The sequence below is a fragment of the Prosopis cineraria genome, unplaced genomic scaffold (assembly GCF_029017545.1).
Source record: "Prosopis cineraria cultivar Desert tree isolate PC_DT_omini unplaced genomic scaffold, ASM2901754v1 PC3, whole genome shotgun sequence".
Taxonomy (NCBI): domain Eukaryota; kingdom Viridiplantae; phylum Streptophyta; class Magnoliopsida; order Fabales; family Fabaceae; genus Prosopis; species Prosopis cineraria.
The window spans coordinates 92,126-117,552 of record NW_026555334.1 but is presented as its reverse complement, the minus strand read 5'-3'; the positions used below and the strand labels follow the sequence as shown (position 1 = coordinate 117,552).

The 25,427-nt window shown below is 32.4% G+C and overlaps 1 protein-coding gene across 1 annotated transcript; it reads left to right on the top strand.

The window, feature by feature from the left end:
- The first annotated feature begins 12,426 nt into the window (after positions 1-12,426).
- Positions 12,427-24,396, top strand: LOC129306632 (exocyst complex component EXO84C-like). Its single transcript, XM_054947313.1, has 7 exons — positions 12,427-12,667; positions 14,970-15,064; positions 16,229-17,270; positions 18,517-19,035; positions 19,666-19,854; positions 23,213-23,349; positions 23,975-24,396. Exons 1-7 carry the CDS (start codon positions 12,572-12,574, stop codon positions 24,222-24,224), a joined length of 2,328 nt encoding a protein of 775 aa, XP_054803288.1. The 5' UTR covers positions 12,427-12,571; the 3' UTR covers positions 24,225-24,396.
- The last annotated feature ends 1,031 nt before the right edge of the window (positions 24,397-25,427 follow it).

The following is a 25,427-nucleotide window of genomic DNA, read 5'->3' as shown; positions in this document are numbered from 1 at the left end:
GTAGAAGTACTAGACCTCCCATAAATGTCAATCCTGAGGGTGAATCAAAAGGTTCTTAGTCTATTAAAGTTGCTACATTGTCAATTCCAACTACTAAAGAAGGACCTCAAGTGATTGTTGAAGAAAATGTTGCTAGAGTAAGCTTGATAGATTTTATTAAATTGAAACCTTTCACTTTCTCTGGATCTAATGTTGAAGAGGATGCAAAATAATTTCTTGATGATATTGAGAAGCTTTGCTAAGCATTTGGATGTCTTGATAAGCAGTATGTTGAGTTTTCTATTTTTCAATTGAAGAATATTATTGAGATATGAATCCGATCAATTCATCTAGGAAGGCAAGCAGGATATCCTCCTATGTTATGGGAGGAATTTAGAAAAAATTTTCTCAACCGATTTCTTCCACAAAGTGTTTGAGAACAACGAGTTACTATACTTGAGACATTGAAATGCAGTAATATGTCTATGCATAGTATGAGTTTCTTTACATAAAGCTTTAACGTTATGCACCTTACTTAGTTTCAATAGAGAAATAACAGATTAAAAGATTTATAAGGGGGTTACCGTTACATATATATTGGCTTATGTTTCCACAAATGAGTCAATTTACATCATATGCTGATGCAGTGAGTTGTGCATTAGGGTTAGAAATGAGAGAGATGAGAGAAAAAGAAGAGGAGTCCGCTACTTAAATAGAGATAGATGTAACATCCTAAAGGAAGAGTAATTTATTCAAGGGAGAATGACCTCAAAATCAACATCATTCAGCACCTCCACTATTAAGGCTATCTATTTTATCTTCAGCTAATACTTCAATATAGAGATCTAGCTCTAGAAATGTCAATCAGCATTCACTTGTGGATTTTATCACTACTTCTCTCCTTAGGTGAACTTTTGCTATAAATGATCATGCCACACACACATCAACACATAGTATGCAGTTCTATTGACATTAATCACATCATATCATGCTCATCACAATTTATTTCTATCATACTAAACACATATTTCAATTTGCAATTAACTCTTATGTTACTCATTTCTATATGTACACGCTTTTATTCAATAACAACAATCTTGTAAGCATACACATATGTACACATCATTTTCATTGATTTCAACACATCACAAACACTTAATCACATTGTCATATTTTGCATCAAATGTTAGTTTATAAACATCATTTGGTTTTAAAATCATTTAGTTTAACATATAATTAATCAACAAACAAATGCATAAACCAAATTTTCTTCAGTTATCTCAAACTTTTGGGAGGTTAAAGGTTTACCCCTTAATTACCAACACTTTCAAAGCTCTCCTTAAGCTTAAATAGTGCTAAAGTATGATTAAATTTAGGGAGAATTTCAATTAAGGGCCTAAAAAGACACATAATTTCTGGTGGGTCCCTAAAGAATCTAAAACTTTAGTTTAGTCCTCTAGGATTGAACTAAAAATAACTTGAATGCAAAAAAGATGAAAATATCCTTCTGTAAACAAAGAAAGAATTAGCATATAATAATGAAAGAAAGAAATGCGCATGAAAAGGAAAAGCTCAACATGCAGTTCTCTATTTCTCAGTGTTCACCTTAGGGAGGAGTGGTTGGTAAGATTCATCACCCACGAGCCCATAAGATTCATTCCCCACCTTCTTCTTGATTATGCATTCAATATAACGTGATTCTTCCTTCTCCATGTAATTTGATTCGAAACAAACAAGACTGGTGTCGACTAAGGATGTTTTTGGAGGACGGCTTGGCAGTGATGAATCATGTGGAGGTAAAATACTATCATTTATAATGATTAGAGGCATTATCTGTTAAATACATATATGGTATTGGTATGTGTATGGGTATGGGTATGGGCATGAGTGTAGGTTTAGTATGGCAAATGAGCATAGAATAGATCAATCGATTGGCATGAGAGAGTTAGTGTTTTTAGTTGATATAAAGCGTTAATGTTAAAATTTGCAAATATAAAGCTATTGGGTATTGAAAGTTCTGTTATTGTATGGTGAATTGTTAAAAGCTTTATAGTATATTGTTAACATTATAATTCTTATTATAAATTTATGATTTCGTCTAGTACTGATAAAGTAATTGGAGTTAAAATATTAATGATATACAGGTTTGTATTGTAAATTTATGTTGTTAATATTATAATTCTTATTGTTAAAAGCTTTATGTTATGTTGTTAATATTATAATTCTCATTCTCACATGAATGTACTATAGTAGTGCATAAAGCAAGCAAATTATGGCTTATGAAGGTCGACCACCCTATTATAGCAAATGAGGAACGAGTCTTCAAATTGGCATGTCATAGTTTCATTTTAATTTTCTATCAGATAAGGCATGAGTCAACTTCATGTTCATATTAGTAGATCCATGAAGATTTGTCTCATACTAGTGCTTGTCACAGTTTGTGAACAATTTGAAATTAGTTGTTAATAATGTAAATCTACTTGTAAATACAACATTGTGAAGTTGTTATTGCCTTAATGATTGTTTTTACTAATGTAAATTTGTTCCTACTTGTATATGAACATATAAATTATGATATAACACTTGTCAAATTGTTTCTCTCACTTGTCAATTTTTTGTGTGTAGACCACTGGTAGTTATGATATAAAAATATAGAAGTGTTCATGGACATGTAAAGTGATTTTGATTATAATTTAAAATTGTCTTGTTATACAATGACTTGCTTGAATATTGATAGCTAGAATGTATTAACAAAAATATTATGGCACCTATTGATTCTATTAACATGGATTGGTATGTATTCATCTTGTAGAGAATGAGTATTAAAGAAATGGATTATTTCACATGAAGAGCATTTTTTTTTGATGTAAATTATTTTGTAATATCACAGTTGCAAAATCATAGATTCTTTCATTTTCTCTCTTGTTCTTCAACTTTCTTTCTAATCTCTCTCTCACATCTCAACTAAATTACACAAGACCACTCTCATTCTTCTCCTCTCCTCATCTTCGTCCCATCCCTTATGACTTTATCAAGATTAAAGCTTCAAATTATTGTTGAAGATGAAGTGGCTCGGCCTAGTGAGGATCACCATGAATGCTTTAAAGATGAAGATTGAAGGCTAGAATCAACATGGAATCCTAGAGAATGGATGATGTGGAATATGAATCAAGAGGCTTCACTTGGCTAAGACATTTCTAGCCCCAGTTTTTCTCATTTGATTCAATATTTTGATTCTTAGTTTATAGTTGATACATTATGGGTTTGCAATTTTAGTTGGAATTCATCTCTACTTGAAATGAGAATGCTTGTCTTGGAATTTTCTTTTTCGATGAACCCATGCTACTCTTTTGGTCAATAAATGAATGCATTGTTGTGCACTTATCTTATTGATTGTCTTGGATTTTTACTACATAGTTGTGTATTTTGAATCCTTACCTGGATTAGACAAAGTTTTCATAGTCTTATAATCTCATTTAATCACTCATTTGTCATGGCTTACTAAAAGAGGAATGAAGAGATACTTTGTCAATTCTAGACTTAATAAGGAAGTTGAACTAAGACCATTAGTTAATGCAATTAGGAAAATGAACTAATTAAGTAATCTAGATTAGCTGACTTGGAGATATTTTCAGCCATGAGGGGAATTAATAAAAGCTCAATCATAATTGAAGATAATAATTCTTTCACACATCCAAACTCTAGGGTTCTACTATCATTTATAAGGAAACTTATAATCACTCATTTGCTTTATTTGTTACTTCTAGTTTTAACCATTGTCACTTAGATAAACACTTGAATCAATCTACTTGGTAACTTGTAACACTTTAAGTAACCTCACAACTAATTGGCTTAGCTCATTGGAAGATGACCTAGGTTGTGCCCCTTGCTACATTTAAGGTAAACTTACTATTTGATTTTGTGAGCATAGCAACATTGCTTGTGAGTGTCACAAATTGTAATAATAGAAGAGAGATGCCCTACATACTCTCTTTACCTTTAATTTTTAGCGTTGTTCTTTGATTAACCATAAAAAAAGATCTCTACCAAGTATTGTGTTAAACAATAAATTGACTTTTGGATTTTTTTTTGTTAAGTTGTTCGCATCAATCTTTATGCTTGAACTTTTTGTTCTACTTATTTCAAATCTTTTAGAAAATAATACAATACTTGTTATGTATTTTGAGCCTTCTAGATCTTCATGGTAAGCAATTGAAAAGGATATAGCCTCCATTTGATTTTAATAAGAATAAATTAACTTAACAAGTGCAAAAAATTAAAATGTTTATGGAGAGCAACAAGTATCTTGGTTTGGAGAACAAGTGATCATTTACAAAAAAATAAGACTCCATTCAATTTTTACAAGAATAAATTCCCTGATTAATAAGTATAAAAATTAAAATGTTCATAAATAGCAACAATTGCCTTTGTCTGGTGGACAAGTGATCATTTGCAAAAAAGCAAAGATCCATTCTATTTTAACAACAAATAATATTCTAATTAACAAGTGCATAAAATTATGGGGAGTAACAAGTGTCTTGATCTTGTGAACAAGTAACCATTTACAAAAAAACAAGGCTCTATTTGATTTTAAAAAGAATAAATTCCCTAATTAACAAGTAAAAAAATTACAATGTTCATGGAAAGCAAAAACTATCTTTGCCTAGTGAACAAGTGACCATTCATGAAAATGTAAACTCATTTCCATTTTAATAACAATCCATTCAAGTTTTAATAATTTAAAAATAGCACTTGTACAATTGAGCCTATCCTATCAGTTTTTAACTTGTTAAAACTCGAATGGATTGTTATTAATTTTAAATGTATTGTTGTTATAATTTAAATGGATGCTTGTTGATGAAGAATTAGCACCGGTATAATTAAGCTTATTTTATTAGTTTTTCTAACTTATTAAAACTCGAATTGATTGTTGTTAATTTTGAATGAGATATTAAAACGTAAATGGATACTTGTTAATGAATGATTAATACTTGTACAATTAAGCCCATCCTATTATTTTTTTTACTTGTTAAGGACTAAATGGATTGTTGTTAATTGTGAATAAGTTATTAACAAAACCTGAATGGATACTTGTTGATGAAAAAATAACATTTACATAATTAAGCTTATCCTATTAGTTTTTCTAATTTGTCAATGATCGAATAGATTGTTGTGAATTTTGAATAAGTTGTTGTCAAAACATGAACGAATACTTGTTGATAAATAGCTAACACTTGTATAATTAAGCCCATCCTATTTCTAACTTGTTAAAGTCCAAACAAATTGTTGTTAATTTTAAATGTGTTATTGTTAAAATTTGAATGGATACTTGTTAATAAAGAACTATCACTTTTTCAATTAAGTCCATCCTATCAATTTTTCTAAATTGTTAAAGCTAAAATAGATTGTTATTAATTTTGAATGAGTTATCAAAATGTGATTAGATACTTATTGATAATTGTTTAACACTTGTGCAATTAAGCTCATCTTATAAGCTTTTCTAACTTGTTAATGGTCGAATAGATTGTTAATTACAAATGAGTTGTTGTAAAAAACTGAATAGATATTTGTTGATAAAAGACTAACACTTATATAATTAAGCCCATCCTATTAGTTTTTTTAACTTGTTAAAGTTTGAATGGATTGTTGTTAATTTTGAATAAGTTATTGCCAAAATTTGAATGGATCCTTATTGATGAATGGCTAACACTTGTACAATTAAGCCAAACGTATTAGTTTTTAACTTATTAAAGCTCAAACAAATTATTGTTAATTTTGAATGTATTGTTGTTAAAAAGATTAAGGTGCAATTTTATCATTAAATTATTCTTGGAAGAGCAATGTTATCCTTAAACTATTCATTATATCAATGTTGCTCTTACACTAATCAAATCAGAACAATATTGCCTCTGCCGTTTAAACATCTGTTACTATAGTTAGTGGGACCTACTTTTTATGAGTTAAAGTACAATTTTGCACCTACATTATTTTTGAAGGAGCAATGTTGCCCTGACCATTTAAAAATTATAAAATTAAATAAAAATAAAATTATAATAATATTAAATATGTATATAAATATAAAATTATAATAATATTAAATAAAAATAATATTAAATGTATATATAAAATAAATATAAGAAAAAATTTATAGTATGTTAATAAAATATCATAAATTAAAAATATTATAAATTATAGTTTTATAACTTATCAAACATAAGTAAATTTTGATTAAATTAGATATGAATAGACTCAAAAATATCTATATTTGCTCCTATAATTATCAACCAGAGCCATCGTTAACAACTCAATTTGGACCAAAAAACTATTTTCATGATTAAGCTAGATTGGATAAAAGTTAAGTCGTTATTAAGCCATAAACTAAAGTTAAATTGGGAACCGGAGTGATTTTCAAAAAACCAAACGGTTTTAAACATAATATTAAAAAAATCTTAATTTTTTTAAAAAATAGAAAATTTTAAAAATTAAAACCTACTAAAAGCCAACTTTATTTTGGAATAATTCACATATATAAAATATAATTTAAAACTAATTTTTATAAAGATATTGATAGTTATAGGTGCAAATGCAAATATTTTTGAGTCTACTCATATCTAATTTAATCAAGATCCACTTATATTTAACAAGTTATAAAATTATAATTTATATTTTTTCTTATATTTATTTCATATATACATTTAATATTATTCTTATTTAATATTATTATAATTTTATTTTTATTTAATTTTATAATTTTTAAATCGTGAGGGCAATATTATTTTTTTGAGAATAGTTTAGAGGTAAAATTATACCTTAACTCATGAAAAGTGAGTCTCATTAGCTATAGTAACGGACTTTTAAATGGCGGGAGTAATATTACTTCGATTTGATTAATTTAGAGGCAACATTTCTATGATAAATAATTTAGGGACAACATTGCTATTATGAGAAAAGTTTAACGACAAAATTACTCCTTAATTTTTATTAAAAATTAAATAAATATTTATTAATAAAAAACTAACACTTGTAGAAACTTAGATTATAAGTTTAAGTTTATATATATATATATATAATTTTTTGTTATGTATAATTAAAACAGCCTATTGGTTCAGTGACAATTAACTTTTTTAAGTGGTTAAAAAGTTATGGGATTTGGCCGCTTTATCAATTCTACCATTTTACACTAACGGCTAATGTTGGTGGTAGTAAGGGTGATGTTTTTAAAATTATTTTTACTTTTAGAATCAATTCTATCATTTTATTTGAAAAGTTAATTTCATCTAATCGAACAATAAACTGATGTAATTTTAAAATCTATTGATATTTAAATGGTACTCTTTCTGTTTAAAAATATAAAATATTTGTAATAAAATTTTATTTCTCAATAAAATAATTACTTACTTTTAAACTAACTCTATTTTTTTATATTTATCCTTATTAAATATCTTATAATAAATATAAAGATATTTATTAATAGGGATACTTTTAAAAAAATAATAATTATATTTTAAAAAATTTAAAAAAATTTATATTTTTAAATATTTAACTTTTTAAAAATGTTATATGTTTGAATGGATGAAGTATAAATTTCCTTTAACGTTCTTTGATTGATTTTTTCGCATGATAGAATGTCTAACGTCATCACAACTTAAAAAAAAACAAATCTAATATTAAAATGATTTTGTTTTGAGCAATGATTTTAAAGCCGGACCGGACTGGACAGTCGGACTGGTCCGACCATCGGTCGGTCCACATTCTGGCTCGACCAAAAGGGAAAAACCATGTGAGACATTGAGCCGAGTTGAGCTGGCCAAAATCGTCAGTTGGGCCGCGAACCGGGTCCGATTTTTAAAAGCCGGACGGTTCTTTTTTTTTTTGCCCCATATATTTTAAAATTCAGAGCAAACCGTAGACGCAGAGGCATACCCCACACACACTCAGCTCGCAGCTTGTAGCTCGTAGGGCAGTCACGGTTTCAGATCTCTCATCTCTTTGAGCTACAAAGTCACGGTTCGGCACTGATTTTTTGGCTTCTTATTCAGACTTTCAGATCACTTTCACGGTCGGCGCATTTGGTTTAGCTTCCTGTTTCATTTCTCGGTTTCATGGTTTCAGTTCAGAGCTACGAAGTCACGAACTCATGGTCGACGCATCTGGTAAATTTCTAATTTGGGATTTGATTGAGGTTTCTGTCCTGATTGCTAAGTACTTCTCTTTAATTTTTATCTTTTTATTTTGTGTCTCCATTTTTGATTATTTATGGTTTTGGATGAAGTAGTATTATATATGATGTGACTTAGAATTCATGTATATATTGCTCAGTAAATTGCTCCAGTAACATGCTAAAATTTTGTGAGTGTGTCTGTGTGTGCATACTGCATACGAATGCTCAAATTGAAGACTGAATCTATGTTAGTTATCTCTCTGTTTTCATTGCTCTCGTAGCCTTTTCTTTTCGCAGAACTTACTCAAAATCTTGTATAGGAGTTTTAGTATTCTCTTTACTTTGCTGTGTGTTTCTCAAAGTCTTTTGATTATTGAGATGAATCCATAAATCCAATCTATCACCACGTGTTCTTTTCATGTGGTGGGAAATGAGTTGGAATTATGATTTCATGAACAGAATTACCATAGAAGCTTAATGTGTTTTGTTTTGATTTCCTAAAAAATGGAACACTAATGACTGAAAATGAATCATCAGTGTCCATTCTGCAGACACAAAAAAATAAAGTAAACCATGTTTGCATGGAGTAGTCCTTTAACAACATAAATAAAGACTGTTTATATCTTCTTCTCTTCTTCACAAACAAGTATATGGAAGAGGGCCCTATAGACAAAATATCAACCTTGCAGGAAGGTCATATGCATTAGTGACTTTAGCCATTCCTGTTCGACATACACCTTGTCAAGAATAAAGATACAAAATCAGTACATGTCGATAATAAACATATTACTTCTGGAGAACTCATCAGTCATGCCACTGAGTCTGAGACAACACTATTTATCAGAGATGTTTACCAGAAACAAATAGGATTACTAGCATGTGATAAGAATAATGTAGTTAATATTCCAACTAAAGCCTTAAACTCACAAAAGAATTCAAAAATTATATGCTGCAGTAAAAAGTATTAAACTTATTAATAAAGCCCTAAGCTCACATATTATCAACATTAAGCACATAAAGAATTTTTTTCTGAAGCAATTAAAAAGAAAATATGATTAAAAATACCAGCATCATACACCCTTCTGTAAGACCAGGTCCAGCTGTAGCATGCAACCCAGGGTTGCTATGTGCTTCGTCCAAGTTCTGTAGACCAAGAAAATAAGTGATTAAAAGAGTAAGCTATGGTAAGGTCCCATTTTATTTACTAAATGTTCAGTTCAACATGATCAATAGCAATGGCAAATACATATATTTTGGTCAGCACTCAGTAAGAACAATAAATACATACTTCTATAAATTATTATTTAATTTTTTATAACAATTTTATGATAACTAATAGAGGAATGATTAAGCACGTGAAATCAAATTTTCATTGATAACTATGTTTAAAAAATAAAATTAATTTTGCGCATCTTCATAGTTGTCGTGTCAAAGAAATATATCCATTGTCTTTCTGATTTCTATCTGCACAATTTGAGATAAATAACAGGGGCAATTGGCGATGTATAGCAACAGGGGCAATAAGAAAACCAATATATTTCATGAACAGAATTACCATGGAAGCTTGATGCGTTTTGTTTTGATTTCTTGTCAAAGCAGCTTTAATGGGGAATGTACTCAGCACATACACTTTTTCTTTGAGTTTCGATTTCAAGCTTCCCACTGTGATTTCAAGCTTTAGATTTTGCTCTTCTCCTCTCATTCTCTTTGACTTTGGCAGTGCGGCGGTGGCTTTCTATTTTTAGCTTTATGCATTTTCTTTGTCTCTTTGAGCTTTGATTTTGTCTTTTAGGCTTCAACTTTGATTTCTAGCTCTTTTGCCACTGTGACTTCACTGAATTGATTAGGTCTTTTAATGACAAATCTAAATTTTACCTTGTAGAAAATGACATCTGAAAATGCTTCAACTACTGCATCAACACAATCTGTTAGAGCAAAGATAGATCCTACATAGGAGCATTGTGCTGAGGTCAAGCTCCCAGATGGCAAAATTTGCCTAAAATATTTGAACTGTGCAAAAGAATTTGCTGGTGGAGGGATTTATAGAATGAAACAACATCTTTCTGGAAAGAAAGGGGATGCAATAAGTTGCAAAAAGGTGCTTGCTGATGTTCGCTACCGACTCTAAGAAAATTTAAAGGAGATTAGGGAGAATAAAGGCAAAAAGCAAGATAGTTATGAAGAGGACAATCCATATGGCCCTAATGTCACACCATTAGAAAGTCATGATGGAAATTCAGAATAAATTTCTACTCCTCAATCTCAAACCCTTAAGGAAATTCAATCACAAAGTCAAACTCAACTTGGAAAAAGAAAGGCTCCTATTGACAAATATTTTACACCAAGAACAACCTCAGGAGTATAGCCAGGGATACGAAGTGTGCTTGCAGGTAAAGAACCTATATGTAGGGTAGACATGGCTTTTGCTAAGTGGATGTATGATTGTTGTATTCCATTAAATGTTGTCAATTCAGCATTCTTTCAACCTATGATTGATGTTGTGATTGGCTTGGCAACACGTGCATTTACGGTGACAAAGTTTGTTTATAATCATGCCTTTTTGCTTGCTTGGCTGAGAAAAAGAGAAGGTTGGATTGAAATTATTTGCCCTGGGGTGACACGCTTTGCTACTACTTTTATTGCATCTTCATGAGCATAAACATGATTTGCAAGCCTTGGTAACTAGCAAAGTATTTTTTAAATTCTAGATACTCAAAAGGAGAAAAGGCAAAAGATGTGACTTTAATAGTGCTGGACAATCAATTTTGGAATGATTGTAAAATTATGGTCCAAATTGTTTCACCACTTATTTGGTTGTTGAGGATTGTTGATGCTGATGAGAGGCCTTTACTTGGGTATGTATATGATGGCATGTACAAGGCAAGAAGAACTATCAAGAATACATTAATGAATAAAAAGCCCTTATATAAGCCTTACATAAGGATTATCAAGAAAAGGTGGGATTCTCAACTTTGTCAGAAGCTTCATGCAGCAGCTTATTTCCTAAATCCTGTGTTCTTTTATGATAAGCAGAGCTTCTGTAAAAAGCCAGAGGTTATGGCTGGATTTCTTGATGTTTTGGATAAGACAATCACTTCTAACAAAACCAAGTTTGTGCAAGAAAATTTGTTGTATCAAGATAGAGTCGATAGCTTCGATCGTTCCTTCGCCATTTCATCTTTAAACTCATTGCAGCCAAGTAAATTTTAATGCTTTTTCATTTAACTTTAATATTTTTTAGTTTTTATAGTTCTTACTTATGTTTATCTTTGATGCTAAATTTTGCAGATGAATGGTGGAAAATGTTTGGTGATAGTGCACCAAATGTTAAAAAATTGGCAATGAGACTCTTAAGCCAAACTTCATCTTCATCTGGTTGTGAAAGAAATTGGAGTGCTTTTGAAAGAATACACTCTAAAAAAAGGAATAGATTGGAGCATAAAAGGTTAAATGATCTTGTATTTATTCATTACAATCTTCGTTTGAGAAATAGGTATATTATTTAATTATAGCTAAACTTTGTTTAACATAGGTTTAATTATAAGTTAACTTCTAAAATTTTAATACTTTGGTTATGTGTTTTAAAGTTTATAACAAGAAAAGATCTTTTGATCCTATTGATTATGAAAGTATTGGTGACATTGAGTATTGGATCATGGAAGATGAAGATTCTCCCACCCTTAATTATGATGAGATAGAAGAAGCTATGCTTTATGATGATACAATAATTCCACAAGTTTTTATCAATCAAGATGAAGGTTTGATCTTTGATATTTTTTAGTATTTAGTCATGTTATTTTTTTTCTTATAATATGTATTACTTATTAATTTTAATATTTGGTTTGTTACATTATTTAATAAAGGTAATAATGAAGGAGGAGGTAATGAGGTTCCGTCTGGGGGTGGATGTTCAATCATGGAAGGACTTGATTTGAGATCTTTTGTCCAAGAAGATGTTGAAACTTATAGTGATGATGATTTGCGGGAAACTCATGCTTGGCTTAATAAGGATTCACCAATCTTTGACAAATCATGAATAGATAAATATGATGTTATGCTTGTTTAAATTGTTGGTGTGTTGTGTTGTGCTTTGTTAGTTGTTATTTTGTCATATGTTAAAGTTGAAGTTGATTATTTATTTTGATATTTTATTTATTTAATGTTTTATTTATATTATTATATAAATATATAATTTTTAAATTTAATTATGATGTCACTGGTTTGGTTCAACTGGTTGTACCATATGAACCATGCATTGCTAGCCTCTCTGATTCAATATTCGATCCGGTTCTAAAAAAACATTGGTTTTGAGTCTTGGCCTGTGCGCTCCGCTTCATCACTTGCCTTCGTCTTGCTCTGCTGCTGCTGCTTGTGCTCGCTGACCCAGAAACGAGATCATCGTTAAGATCTGAGAAAACGGAAAACACAGCAATGGAGAGTAGCGAGGAAGAAGATGACTTTCCTTCCATTGAAGGCATAATCCCGCAGAGCAAGGTTGACTCCCTCTACCAGTCCCACACTGAAAAGGTTTGCTGTTCTTCTAACTTCTTCTCCAATATTAATCTCTTAACCGTTCATTTAGCGAGTGCATTAGCTAAGTGTTAGTTTGCGAGAACAACGAGTTGAACATTCGACGTAAAAATTAGAATTTTTGGTTGATTATTTGATTTGTCGTGTTGCTGTTCACATGGTCTGCAAACTAATGGGGGGTTTTAACTGCCTCCCAAATTTACTTTCCTGTATTGTTTTTTAGTAAAGTTATTGACTCTGGTTCTACCATTGAAATGGAATACTCATCGTTTCGGATTAAATGCTATCTCTTTGAACAACGCCTTTGATGTTTCATGTGGTTTGGCCGAAAGCATTGGGTTGTCTCTCCCTTATTATGGACAAATCCCAATATTTTTGTTTTGATATATTTGCTGGGAAATTCTGATAACCAGGCCAACCTGTAACATTTCATCTGCATATCCAGCGCCAATGCAGGTGGGCTTTGTGCTACATTCAAGCCATGGGCACATACTCCAATACCATCTTCAACACCCAGGTTGTACAGTTGCAGCTGGGATTATAGGGGAGTGCTCTGGTACCATGTGATAAGAACTTGTCTTAAAAGATTGGGTGGGATGTCTCGAGCCTTAAGTGTCATTTGTCTTGATTTTTTTGCCAATAAAGGATATATAATCGCTTACTGTTTTGAAGTTCGACCTCTGACATGACACCCCCTGGGTGGCTTCCCTTGAGATCTGTTTTTGACTATGAGCTCTAGGTAGCCCTTTCTTAGGTCATCCCTTCTATGTAAGGGTGTGAATTTTATAGCTCAGGCCAGCGATACACATGAGATTCACTACTCTATGAAAAAAAGTCCCTAGTGATCTTTATCCACAAGAGATGTCCAAGACATCCGAGAAAGAAAAATACCCCTTTCAATATAATTCACGTGGCTTTTTAATTAAGCCAACTCTCTTAAACTGCCTCACAACCTCCTATCCTTCTATTAAGGAAGGATGCAGGTTGATTTTGAGGGGTAATCCCATCAGATACTGATCTTCTTGAGAAAAAGAAAGAAACTGTTCGGAAACACCATATTGAGGACTTGAATACTCCGCTCCTACTAGAGCTCCAAAGTATACCCTTTAAAACCTGAGCATTCCTTTTCGACCACCTACACCATAATACTGCATATTTCCATAATGATTTATCTCCTTTTCCTTCCAATTTTTGATGACACATTTGTCCATTTCACCCTCAAAATTTTGGTAGTTTGCTATGGATTTAGATAAAGGCTTCATTTTAATTTTTGTTTTCATTGTTTAGCAGAGATGGATTTATACCTAAACATATGGAGGGACAAAAATGAAAGCTACATAACCTTTTCGCCTTTGGGAGGGGGTGTTTCTTGCCCCTCTCTAGAAATGTTACTTTGGTTCGGGATTTAAGCTGTAAACTTATGCTTATATGGCCCTGCTCAAGGCCTTTTCATCTGAGCAAAACCTTATTTTGGATTTGCCATAAATGATAAATGTTGTCATACACGATTGTAAATAAAATGAGTTATTATTGTTATTTTTTTTTTAAAAAGAGTTGCACTTGAGCTTCTAACCAGGCATCCCAATAACTTAATGCATGTAGAGCTGATGTACATGGTCATAAAAAGTCACTGTTCTTGCCATCAAGGAAACCTATTTTCTGATTTTTGTCTAGTTAGGTAAATACTGCGATAAAATAAATCAACTCATTTGAGAATTGTTGATATGTTTTTGATGTTTTGCATCTATACAGATGGAAACTTTTTTATGAAGAGTTGAAATTATAAAATTATAATGTCTTTCTTATAGACTACAATGAAAGTCCATCCCATTTTAAATTTGATGCCTTTAATGTGCTTTTGAAAAATTGATGTGTTTTAATGCTTTCAAATTGTGTTGTGTAGATATAAATAAAAGTAGAGATTTGTTAGAGAAATTATAGCTATGATTGTTTGTTATGTTCACTAATGACCGTTATCCTTGGATAAGTATAAACAGGGTCTAGGACTGCATACCTATGACGTTATTGCGCTTACTGACAGATTAGTCAATAAAACTCTGATTTCTCCTTCTATCTTCTCTATATTCTCTCTGTCCTACTCTTCTCTCTCTTCTTATCTTCTAACTGCATCAGTGGTATCAAATGGCTTCACCTTGTAGTCTGCATATTGTTAATCTCCCTTTAATGCTTTTTTATTATTTGTTAGGTGAGTTCATTTCTAAGGATTGAATGAAATGCATAACCATCATAATAGCATGGTGAATTTATATTTAGATGTGATGAAACTTTATCCCTGCAGGGGATTAGAAAGCTTTGCTGTGAGCTCTTAGATCTGAAGGATGCTGTGGAGAACTTATGTGGCAATATGCACTCAAAGTTCCTGTCTTTCTTGAGGTAGTATATATTATCTTCATTACATTTGTCTGAATTTCTTCCATCTATTCTTTCTAATTAGTCAGGTGGCATCATTGTGCCAACTGAATTTGATGATGTTACCCAATAAGGTATGCCAGAAATGATGTCTAAATTTTCTGCTAGATAAAATCATTTTCCTGTCACTCCTTATGTATGCACAAGACAAAATATGCAATATTCATTATGCAGTAGAAACAGAAACTGGCAATTTCAGCTTCTTGATTGGATTAGGCATGCATATGGTTCAATTTTTTAACTTTCAGAGTTTATGACATAATGTTTCCTATAGAAAGAATGAGAAACCCATTGAATAAATCATGATCTTTAATGTTTTCCCAACAAAATTAGAATGCCCATGAAAATTTTTTATATTAAACTATCATTGTCCAGAGGAAAAACCACAGTGCAGCACTTTGGTTTATTTGCTTTCACTCTTCATGATAGTTATCTTGAGGTATGGTGATGTATTTTAAAATTTAATGTTAGAGTACATATTATTTTCTGAAGCAAGAATCACAGTGCTGGCTTAGTATGTTGATAGTTGATGTAATATGGAAGCCTGATTGAAAGATGACTTACAGGCTGTTACTTTTTAATTGTTTTATTTTATTTTTATTTTTTTAAGTTTCTTTAGTTTTGTTGAGAAATAACCATTCTAAAAGCTTAATGATGCATGTGTGAAATGGAAGAGGGGGAACCTGCAGTTAAAGTAGGGGTTTTAGTGAGGAATCGTTCTATTAGTGCTAGAGTTTTTGTTTTGGGGCCGTTAACAGTCTGAGGTTAATATGGGTGATAAAGAGGGAAAAGGGATTTTACCTGGCACAAGAATTTTGTTGATGAATCAATTGGCACTGAATACAATCTGCATTCCTCTGTTCCACCAAAGCTGTTGGTAGACTTGAGAAGTGGACAAAACAAAAAGCCATGTGTACCTTTTAGTATGAAAATTGATTTTCGGGAGTGCAGTTAATGACAATTGAATTCTTGATTGCCTGATATTGCCAAAGCCATTGGAAATCTCTAGCTGTTAGAAAGGGCTCACAATCTTGAACTTCTTTATATCAATATTTCTAACAAAGCCAATGCCTGAACTGTAAAGAAAGAATTGAATTATCTTGCTCTGTTTTTTTGTGGACTTTGCAGGATATCTGAAGAGGCAGTGGAGGTAAAGCATGAATTGATTGAGCTGCGAAAGCATATTTCAGCTCAAGGTATTCTAGTACAGGATTTGATGACTGGTGTCTGCCATGAATTAGAAAAATGGAACCAGTCAAGCAATGATTTTGATCAAATTCAGCAAGAACCTGAAATATGTGAACTTCTTGAACCCTTAACAAATGAAAGACATGACCACAAAACAGTATTTTTGGAGAACATTGATGTTCTCTTGGCTGAACATAAGTTGGAAGAAGCATTGGAGGCAATGGATGCTGAAGAAAAGAATTGTGCAGAGCTAAAAGGCTCAGGGAACTTGTCAGATGAAGTTTCCTCATATAAGCTGGCTTTCTTGGAAAGAAAGGCAATGCTTGAGGACCAGCTGGTTGCAATTGCGGAACAGCCTTCCATTAGCTTTCATGAACTGAAGAAAGCCTTGTCTGTTTTAATCAGACTTGGAAAAGGACCTCTAGCAAACCAGCTACTTCTGAAATTTTATGGGTCTCGCCTCCAAAAGAGGATAGAGGCCTTGCTTCCCTCTTGTTCTCTATGTCCTGAAATGTTTTCTTCTACACTAGCTAGGCTTGTTTTTTCTGTAATCTCAATGGCAACAAAGGAATCTGCTTCAATTTTTGGAGACAATCCTGTTTATACCAATAGAGTTGTTCAGTGGGCAGAGTGGGAAATTGAATATTTTGTACGATTGGTAAAGGAGAACTCACCCCCATCTGAGACTATTTCTGCCTTACGTGCTGCAAGCAATGGCATTCAAGCTAGTCTGAACTATTGTTCAATGTTGGAGTCCCAAGGACTGAAAATGTCCAAGTTATTGTTGGTGCTTTTGCGTCCTTCTGTAGAGGAAGTTTTAGAATCTAATTTTAGACGTGCTAGAAGAGTAGTTCTTGGCTTGACAGAATCTGATGAGTGCTTCCCATTGTCACCACAATTTGCATCTTCGTTGTCTGCAATAGTATCATCATCTAGTAGCATTCTTGTTGACAGTGGAATGCGTTTTATGTACATAACCAAGGTCAGTTGATTTCATCATATAATATGGCTAATCAAATAGACAATCATTTAGTTTATATGATGTTTGAGATGATACCTGAGCCTTACTCTTTCACAGGCAAGAATATGTGAACATTGTCATAGCACCAGTAAAGCCCTTGTCTTCTGTTTTCCCCCTCTTCGTTTTGCAGTTTCCTCTTGTTATTTCTGTGAGGAAGAGGAGCTTTACAATAGACGTGATTGTCATCTCAACAGAGCATGCAGCAGCGCATTATCTGAACTCCTAAAAAAAAAAAAAATTTCTGTCATTTGCTGGAAGAATTTTTTGTCATTTAATAAAATAGAGTCTTGACATGCTAACTCAAGCTGGCATGATTATCCAGGGCTATCGTTCCTTAAATAAGTGTGGTTTGGGTTTCAATTCCCAGCCTTTATGTATTGAGCGAACCTTGTTGGGAAGGGTTATTTTGACAATATATCAGGTTTTAGTAATCCTTGATAGCCATTCTCTCTGGTGCTTATTTTGGTTCTTCCATAATGCAATAGGGATGGTTATTGTTTTATATTTTTGGATGCTTTACAAGTTACAAGTGTCAATTCTAGAATTTACGTTGTGAAAGTTAGGTTAATATTTTGTCTTTTATATACTTAATGAATAATGCATGTATGTTTTATGGATTCATTTCCTCTACTACCTTGTACAAAAACGGAAAATAGCAGTAATGATGCAATGAATTATTTTTAAGATTGTATTTCTTTATGTTGTTGCCTTCACAAACTCAACTAGTCTAGGATGAATAGTGGTGTGTATTTATTAGTGATTGGATTTGGTAGTCATATCTGTTGAGATAACTCTGGGTAAAATTCCTCATGCATTAGGAGATTATCTTTGTCTAGGGTTTATTATTATTTGAGGGTCTCAGTTATCTTTATCATAACATTTATGAGTTGTGGTTAATTTCTATCTTGAGATTATTATAAATAATAGAAGAGAGTGGCTGCCACCGTTTGTTAGAGTTCTGCATGTGTGTGAGCCTCTTCATTCATCATATTTATGATCTTTATCTTGAATTTTACTTCATAAGTTAAGAACCCCCTCAATGTGTTGGCATTTACAGTTGTCAAGTTTTAGTTTGACTGTCTGTAAGCAAGTACAGGAGTGAACCCTTAAATGGATGCCTCTGATTGAACTTGCATGGAAGCTTGCTTCACCCATTCTCAATTGAAATGTAAATGCTGTATTCATGGACCTATGGTGCAATTTACAGGAGATAGTGGGACAGTTGATGTCGATGGCCATTTTGCATTTTGGAGGAAGTGTACTGAGTAGAATTTCTCAGCTATTTGATAAGTACATGGATGCTCTTATCAAAGCTTTGCCAGGTCCTTCTGACGATGATAATCTTCTAGAGCTGAAAGAGGCTACGCCTTTCAGAGCTGAGACAGACTCAGAACAACTTGCAGTATTGGGAGTTGCATTTACTATTTTAGATGAACTGTTACCAAATGCTGTAATATCAATGTGGAAGCAACAAAATGAAAGCAATGAACCAAAGAGTGCGAATTCTGAGACTGTTGTTCCTAACACTAGTATAGAATTGAAGGACTGGAGAAAACATCTTCAGCATGCTTTTGACAAACTTAGGGATCACTTCTGCAGGCAGTATGTGTTGAGTTTCATTTATTCACGAGAAGGAAAAACTCGACTGAATGCCCAAATTTACTTAAGTGAAAACCGAGAAGATCATTATTGGGACTCTGAGCCTCTGCCTTCGCTTCCATTTCAGGTCATTACTCTTTTTCTTCAACTTTAGCTGTGGAACTTGTTTTGTTCTATAATTTCCTTTATTGTGTTTTTGATGGCTAGATGTTCTCTTTGTATGTCCATACTTACTTTTTGGTGGTATTGAATATTGATTCTTCTTTCTTCTTTTCCTTTATCCACTTCAATTTTTCAAATGGTCTCCATCTCGCAACAATTTTGATGCTTGTGAATGAATAACTGGTGTCTACATTGTGTTTATCATGATGAAAAAGAAAAGGCCTATTTCATACATGTTACTGGTTTTATCACGTTTCTTGTGCAATTATGAGTTTTTAATTAGCTTTTCGCCTTAAGCACAATTTTTATTTTATCTGATAGCCTGTAGGTGATTTTTGAATAGTAATTGAAAAATGGGAGCATTTTGACTGAACATCTTTTATTTACTGACTCCATCTTTTATGAAGCCTGCACATAGAAAATTTGCTACTTGAGATTATATTGCAGGGTTTGGGTGGTCTCACCGGAAGATTGTCCAAATAAGGATTGAATAGAGATGCATTGGATTTGGATAGGGCATTAAATTTTTTGATTGCTATCTTTCCGATCAAAATTAATAATTGTTATCTTGTTGGTTTGCTGCTGATATGTGCAGGCATTATTTGCAAAGCTTCAACAATTAGCCACTGTGGCTGGAGATGTGTTACTTGGGAAAGAGAAAATACAGAAAATTTTACTTGCTAGGTTAACAGAGACCGTTGTAATTTGGTTATCAGATGAGCAAGAGTTCTGGGGTGTGTTGGAGGATAATTCAGCACCTCTACAGCCACTTGGCTTACAGCAGGTACTTTTATCTCTAAAAGCTGTCTTTCTATTTTCTTATCTTCTTGAACTAGCCTTAACCATTTCATTGTCATAGATTATTTTTATGAATAATTATGTTATTTCATTAAACTTCATGGAAAATGCAAAAAAACAAATCCATTAAACTTTGGGTCACATGGAAATATGCCCATAAACTTTGATAGCCGGAAAATAGATAACTTTTTTTTTTTGGTTGCCCACCTAGTATCTAGAGCTTCGCCCTAGCTAATTCGAATCTGACTTGCTTCGCGTACCTAGCTATGTTTGGTGAGTCTCCCAGCAGGGATTTTTTGCATGCACAAGATTCAAACTCGAAACTTTACTTAAGCGGAACTGAGTCAATTACCACTCGGACCAACTCTCGTTGGTAAATAGATATCAACTTTCACTCTAGAAAATAGGTATCTATGACTCTGTCTATTTTTCCTTTAACACCATCTCTCCATTTGCCACTTCAAATTTGCCAATAACACCCTGAACCAGAACAATTTGCCGCATAATTTGCAAAGATTTTTTTTTTTTTGGAGTATGAGATAACTTCATTATGGGTGAAATAGATAGAAGGACCTTTTTTTTTTTATTTTTTTGTGAAAGTTGAGGGACTTTCATCTATTTTCTCATTTTGAAAGTGGGCCCAAAGTTCAATTAACCCCCCCCCCCCAATTTTAGATACAGCTGGAATATTCTTTAAAGTTAGATTTACTATGTCTTTGCCATCTTATTGGTGTTTGAGTTGAAGATTCATACCTTAGATTGGGTCATAAGCAATGTTTGAAAAGCTGAACTAGACAAGTTGGTTCAACTGGTTGGACTTGGAACTAGTCTAGTGTCCAGTCTGGTATTGGTTGTAAAATCAAGAATAGGTTGAATCTTTAGGAAACTGATGAACCGTGAACCAGTCTTTAAGTTTGAAAATTTTAAATCATGTTTCTAAGCTGTCTTTTATGCATATCTATACACTATAAGTATTGAAAAAGAAAGACTAGTGAGAAAATGTGCATGAAATATGCGTCAGTGTGTATTATAAAAATATATTTTTGAAAACATTAAACATTTTTGCTTTATTGAAGTGAATGCAACCTCTAACCTTCTTGCCTTCCAATTTTTATATGCTAATAAAATGATATTTAATAATAAAAACGTAAAAAAACTATTTAAACTCATCCTACAAATTTAATTTTGTAAAATAATATTCTATAAAATAATAACTTCAATGTTATATTTAACATATAAAATTTTAAATATATTAACTTGTTGAAATGGATGTGGGGTATACACATAAAGATAAAATTCAAAATGAGTATATACGAGAAAAAGTGGGCATAGCATCTATTAAGAGAAAAATGATAAAAAATCATTTAAGATGGTTTGGACATGTGTAAAGAAGACCGTGGGATATATCGGTGAGGAGAATGGAATAGATAATTTTGAGCCATGTTAAGAGGGGTAGGGTAAAGCTAAAAAGAATACTTATAGAAGTTGTTAACTGAGACATTTAAGTTAATATTCCTAAAAGCTTGGTAAATGATAGAGCACAATGACGTTATGCAGTGCATGTAGTCAGCCCTTCGTAATGGAATAAGATTTGTTGTTATTATTGTTGTAATTATAATCAATTTGACCACGATTCAACTCTGGTTGGATCACAGACTCACAGTCCAACCTTAGGTTCAATTGGATGGTCCAGTTTTTTAAATCTTTGTTGAAGTTGCCATATTAAAATCCATTAGTTTGACTCATATGAGCTTTATGAATATGGGAAGCTTTTGAAGTTCAGAAATAATAAAAACGTAAAAACACTATTTAAACTCATCCTACAAATTTAATTTTGTAAAATAATATTCTATAAAATAATAACTTCAATGTTATATTTAACATATAAAATTTTAAATATATTAACTTAATTGTTGAGATGGATGTTTGGATATATACGTAAAGAGAAAATTTGAAATCACTATATGCAAAAAAAGTGGGCATAGCATCTATTGAGAGAAAAATGGTGGAAAATTATTTAAAATGGTTTGAACATGTAAAAAGAAGATTGCGAGAGGTATCAATGATGAAAGTGAAATGAATAAGTTTGAGCCCTGTTAAGAGGGTAGAGGAAGGTTAAAGAGAACACTTATAGAAGTTGTTAACGGAAACATTTTAGCTAATAACATTCTTAACAGTTTGGTAAATGATAGAGCACAATGGTGTTGTACAATCTATATAGTTGACTCTTCCTCATGGAATAAGAATACTCCTTCTTGTTGTTAGTATAACTGGTTTGATCATGGTTTGACCTTTGGTTCAGTGGATTGTTTAGCTTTTAAAATCTTAGTTGAAGTTGCCATATTAAAATCTGTTAGTTTGACTTATATGAGCTTTATGAATATGAGAAGCATTTGAAGTTCAGATGAACAAGTTTCTTTTTCCATTTTTTGTGTCTACCTATTCTCCTAGTAAAGATAAGGATGGGCTCGGCCCTTGAGCCTAGTTTCTTGAAAAATGGTTGGTTTTTAAAGCTTAGCCTTGAGCCCCATAAGCTCGTTTTATTTTTTAAAAAAATTAGAAAATGAAAAAAATTCAATAAAATAAATAAATATAAATCCAAATATAAAATTTTAATCAAATTTTAAAATGAAGATAAAAATCTTCCATGCAGATTAACCTTATCCAATCCTATAAATACAAAAACTTGTGTATTACAAAGTATAATATTAATCAAAACCAAGAAATAGACTTAACAAAATAATCTTGTTTAAGAATTAGTAAAAAAAAATCTATCAACATTATGTTAAAATAAATGGCAAAAAACTAACATCAATTATTTTGATAGTACAATACTTGCATTGAACGGATTGAAGAGTGTGCAGCATGAGTGTGCTTAGGGTTTTCTTTTTGGTGCTAAGCTGAATGGTGCGTTTAAAATGGGGGAAGGAAAAAAAAAAGAAAAGAAAATAGGGCTTGGAAGGTTACTTGATCTTGAGTCCTTTTTTTTTAGGGCCTATTAGGGCCAGGCCTTGAAACTCAGTTTCTCCCAAAACATTCCAATTTTTCAAGTTTGAATTATTATTTAAACAAGAGTTTCAGGCTCGGCTTTTATTCTTGATTCTATCTTCTAGGACCATTAAAAATTTCTTGGGGGACATTATACAAATGCCATTTTGAATTTTGGAAGACTTGTAACTTTATAGAACGTATTAACTTTTTGCGAGCTCTTGTGGCAACCTATTCCTATGATCAACATTAATTTTGAATTTGATAGTCTTTAAATGTCACTTATGTGAGTCCTTAACTATCGTTTTCCTGTTGTTTTTACTGTCATCTGAGTCATAATTGACTTTCTGTGGCAGTTGATTCTTGATATGCACTTCACTGTTGAAATCGCAAGCTTTGCGGGATATCCATCTCGACATGTGCATCAAATAGCATCAGCTGTAATTGCTCGCGCTGTCAGGACCTTCTCTGCTAGGGGCATAGATTTACAGAGGTATTCGTCATTTCTTCAGCCCATGCTCTTCCCTCTTTCCCATACTCGTTTTCTACTGGATGAGGATCCTCACATGTGATGACATAATATCAGTGTCATTTTAGTTCATCTCACATTTCATTTTCACTTAAAAAGTAAATCAACAGATAGAACAATGCCACATCAAATTTCATTCAAAATTTTGCCTTGTTAAACACTGAGTATTGAAAATTTTAGTTATCATCATATATGCAATCCTTTTTACTGGTTGTATTTTTAATTGAAAACTAGATGAGTGGGTCCCACGCATTGTATGAAGCATGTTTATCGCATGAAATTCAAAGAATGAGCGATTTGTTATCATATTTATTGCCATCCTTTTTATTGGTTGTGTTTTGACTGAACTAGATAGATGGGTCTCTTTTGTTGCTTTGAGCATGTGCATGCATACTGTAGAGAGTACAAGGAACGAGACGTATTCATGTAGTTTATTACAGATTCTATAGTTTATTCTGATATTGATCATGAGATGTGACTATAATAATACGATTATGTGATGTCTTCACGTAAGAGGAACCTAACCTGGTGGTCTTCCACTGGGGTCTGAGAATCTGACTGCTCTCAATTGTGTTTGATTTCTGGTTAGTGCACTTCCTGAGGATGAATGGTTTGTGGAGACAGCAAAGTCTGCAATAAACAAGTTGTTGCTGGGGGCATCTGGGTCTGAGACATCCGATATAGATGAAGACCACATAATCTTAAATGAAGAACTTGTATTCGATTCAGACTCTGCGTCATCCCTTTCTTCTTTGGAATCTACAGAGTCTTTTGCTTCTGCTAGAGCTAGCATTGCAGAACTGGAAAGCCCGTCTGGCCTGTCTGATGCGGAAAGCTAATTAAACTTTTCTACTTGGAAAGCTGATCTGTTTTTAACTTTCAGATTGAAATACATCGAGTTGCGATTTGCGGTGTACTCAATAGGATACATAAAATTTGGTGTAGAACATAAATTTATAGGCTAAATGATATCACAAGCTAGAAGGCTATGCATGCATGAATTCTCCAAAAGCTTGCCTGGAAGACATAGTAACGGTTATGAAGAACAAAAAGCATTTGTCAGTAAAAAGATGGAAAAGAGAGAACGAAAAAGGAAAAGACAATAGGGTTAAAGCATTTTTTTTTTCAAAAATATTTAAAGGTGAATTAACACTTTAATCCTAAAATGATAAGTCAAGTCAAATGGTCAGTATGGCATACGCTAAATATATATAGGTAGATCATGATGAAATTGACAGGTTTTTAATGGAAGGATGAAAATACTTCTTGAAAAATGGTTTAGGGGAAACATTGTCCCACTTAGTACAAAGAGCCTATTGCTCCTTGAAAAAAAAGGGGGGGTGTAATTTAGGAGTGAATTAGCATTTTAACACTACAATAATAAGTTAGGTTGGATGGTCAATGGTGCTCGAATGCAATATATGTAGGTAAATCATGGTGAAATTGATGAGTTTTTAATATAAGGAAAAAAATTGTTTATCAAAAAATGGTTTAGGTTTCTTAACAAGACTTAGGTGTCCACCGTTCCTGAAAAAAAAATTCAAGGACAAATTGACACTTTAATCCTACAATAATAAGCCAAGTCAAATGATAAATGGACCTGCATGTAATATGCATATGCAGATCTTGGTGAAATTGATAGGTTCTTAATGAAAAGATAAAATTGCTTCTCAAAAAATAATTTAAGGAGAACATTGCTTCACTTGTCAATACAAAGCATCCCTCACTCATTGAAAAAAGTTTAAGGATAAAAATGATTGTTAACATCTTTTTTTAATAAACATCAAATATTTATATTAAAAGATAAAAGTACAAGATACAATAAAATATTAGTTAATAATAGAATGCACTACTGGGATACAAGTTGGAAAGCTTTGGATGATAACCTGAATAGAGGGAGCAGCGACGACGAACGATGATCTGAATAGAGGGCTTCATGACGCGGGTGATGATCTAAACATAGGAAGTAGCAATGGCAGCGCGAGTTGGGGGAGAGGGACAACAGCACGAGCGGGGAAGATGAAATCGCACGAGCAGCCTAA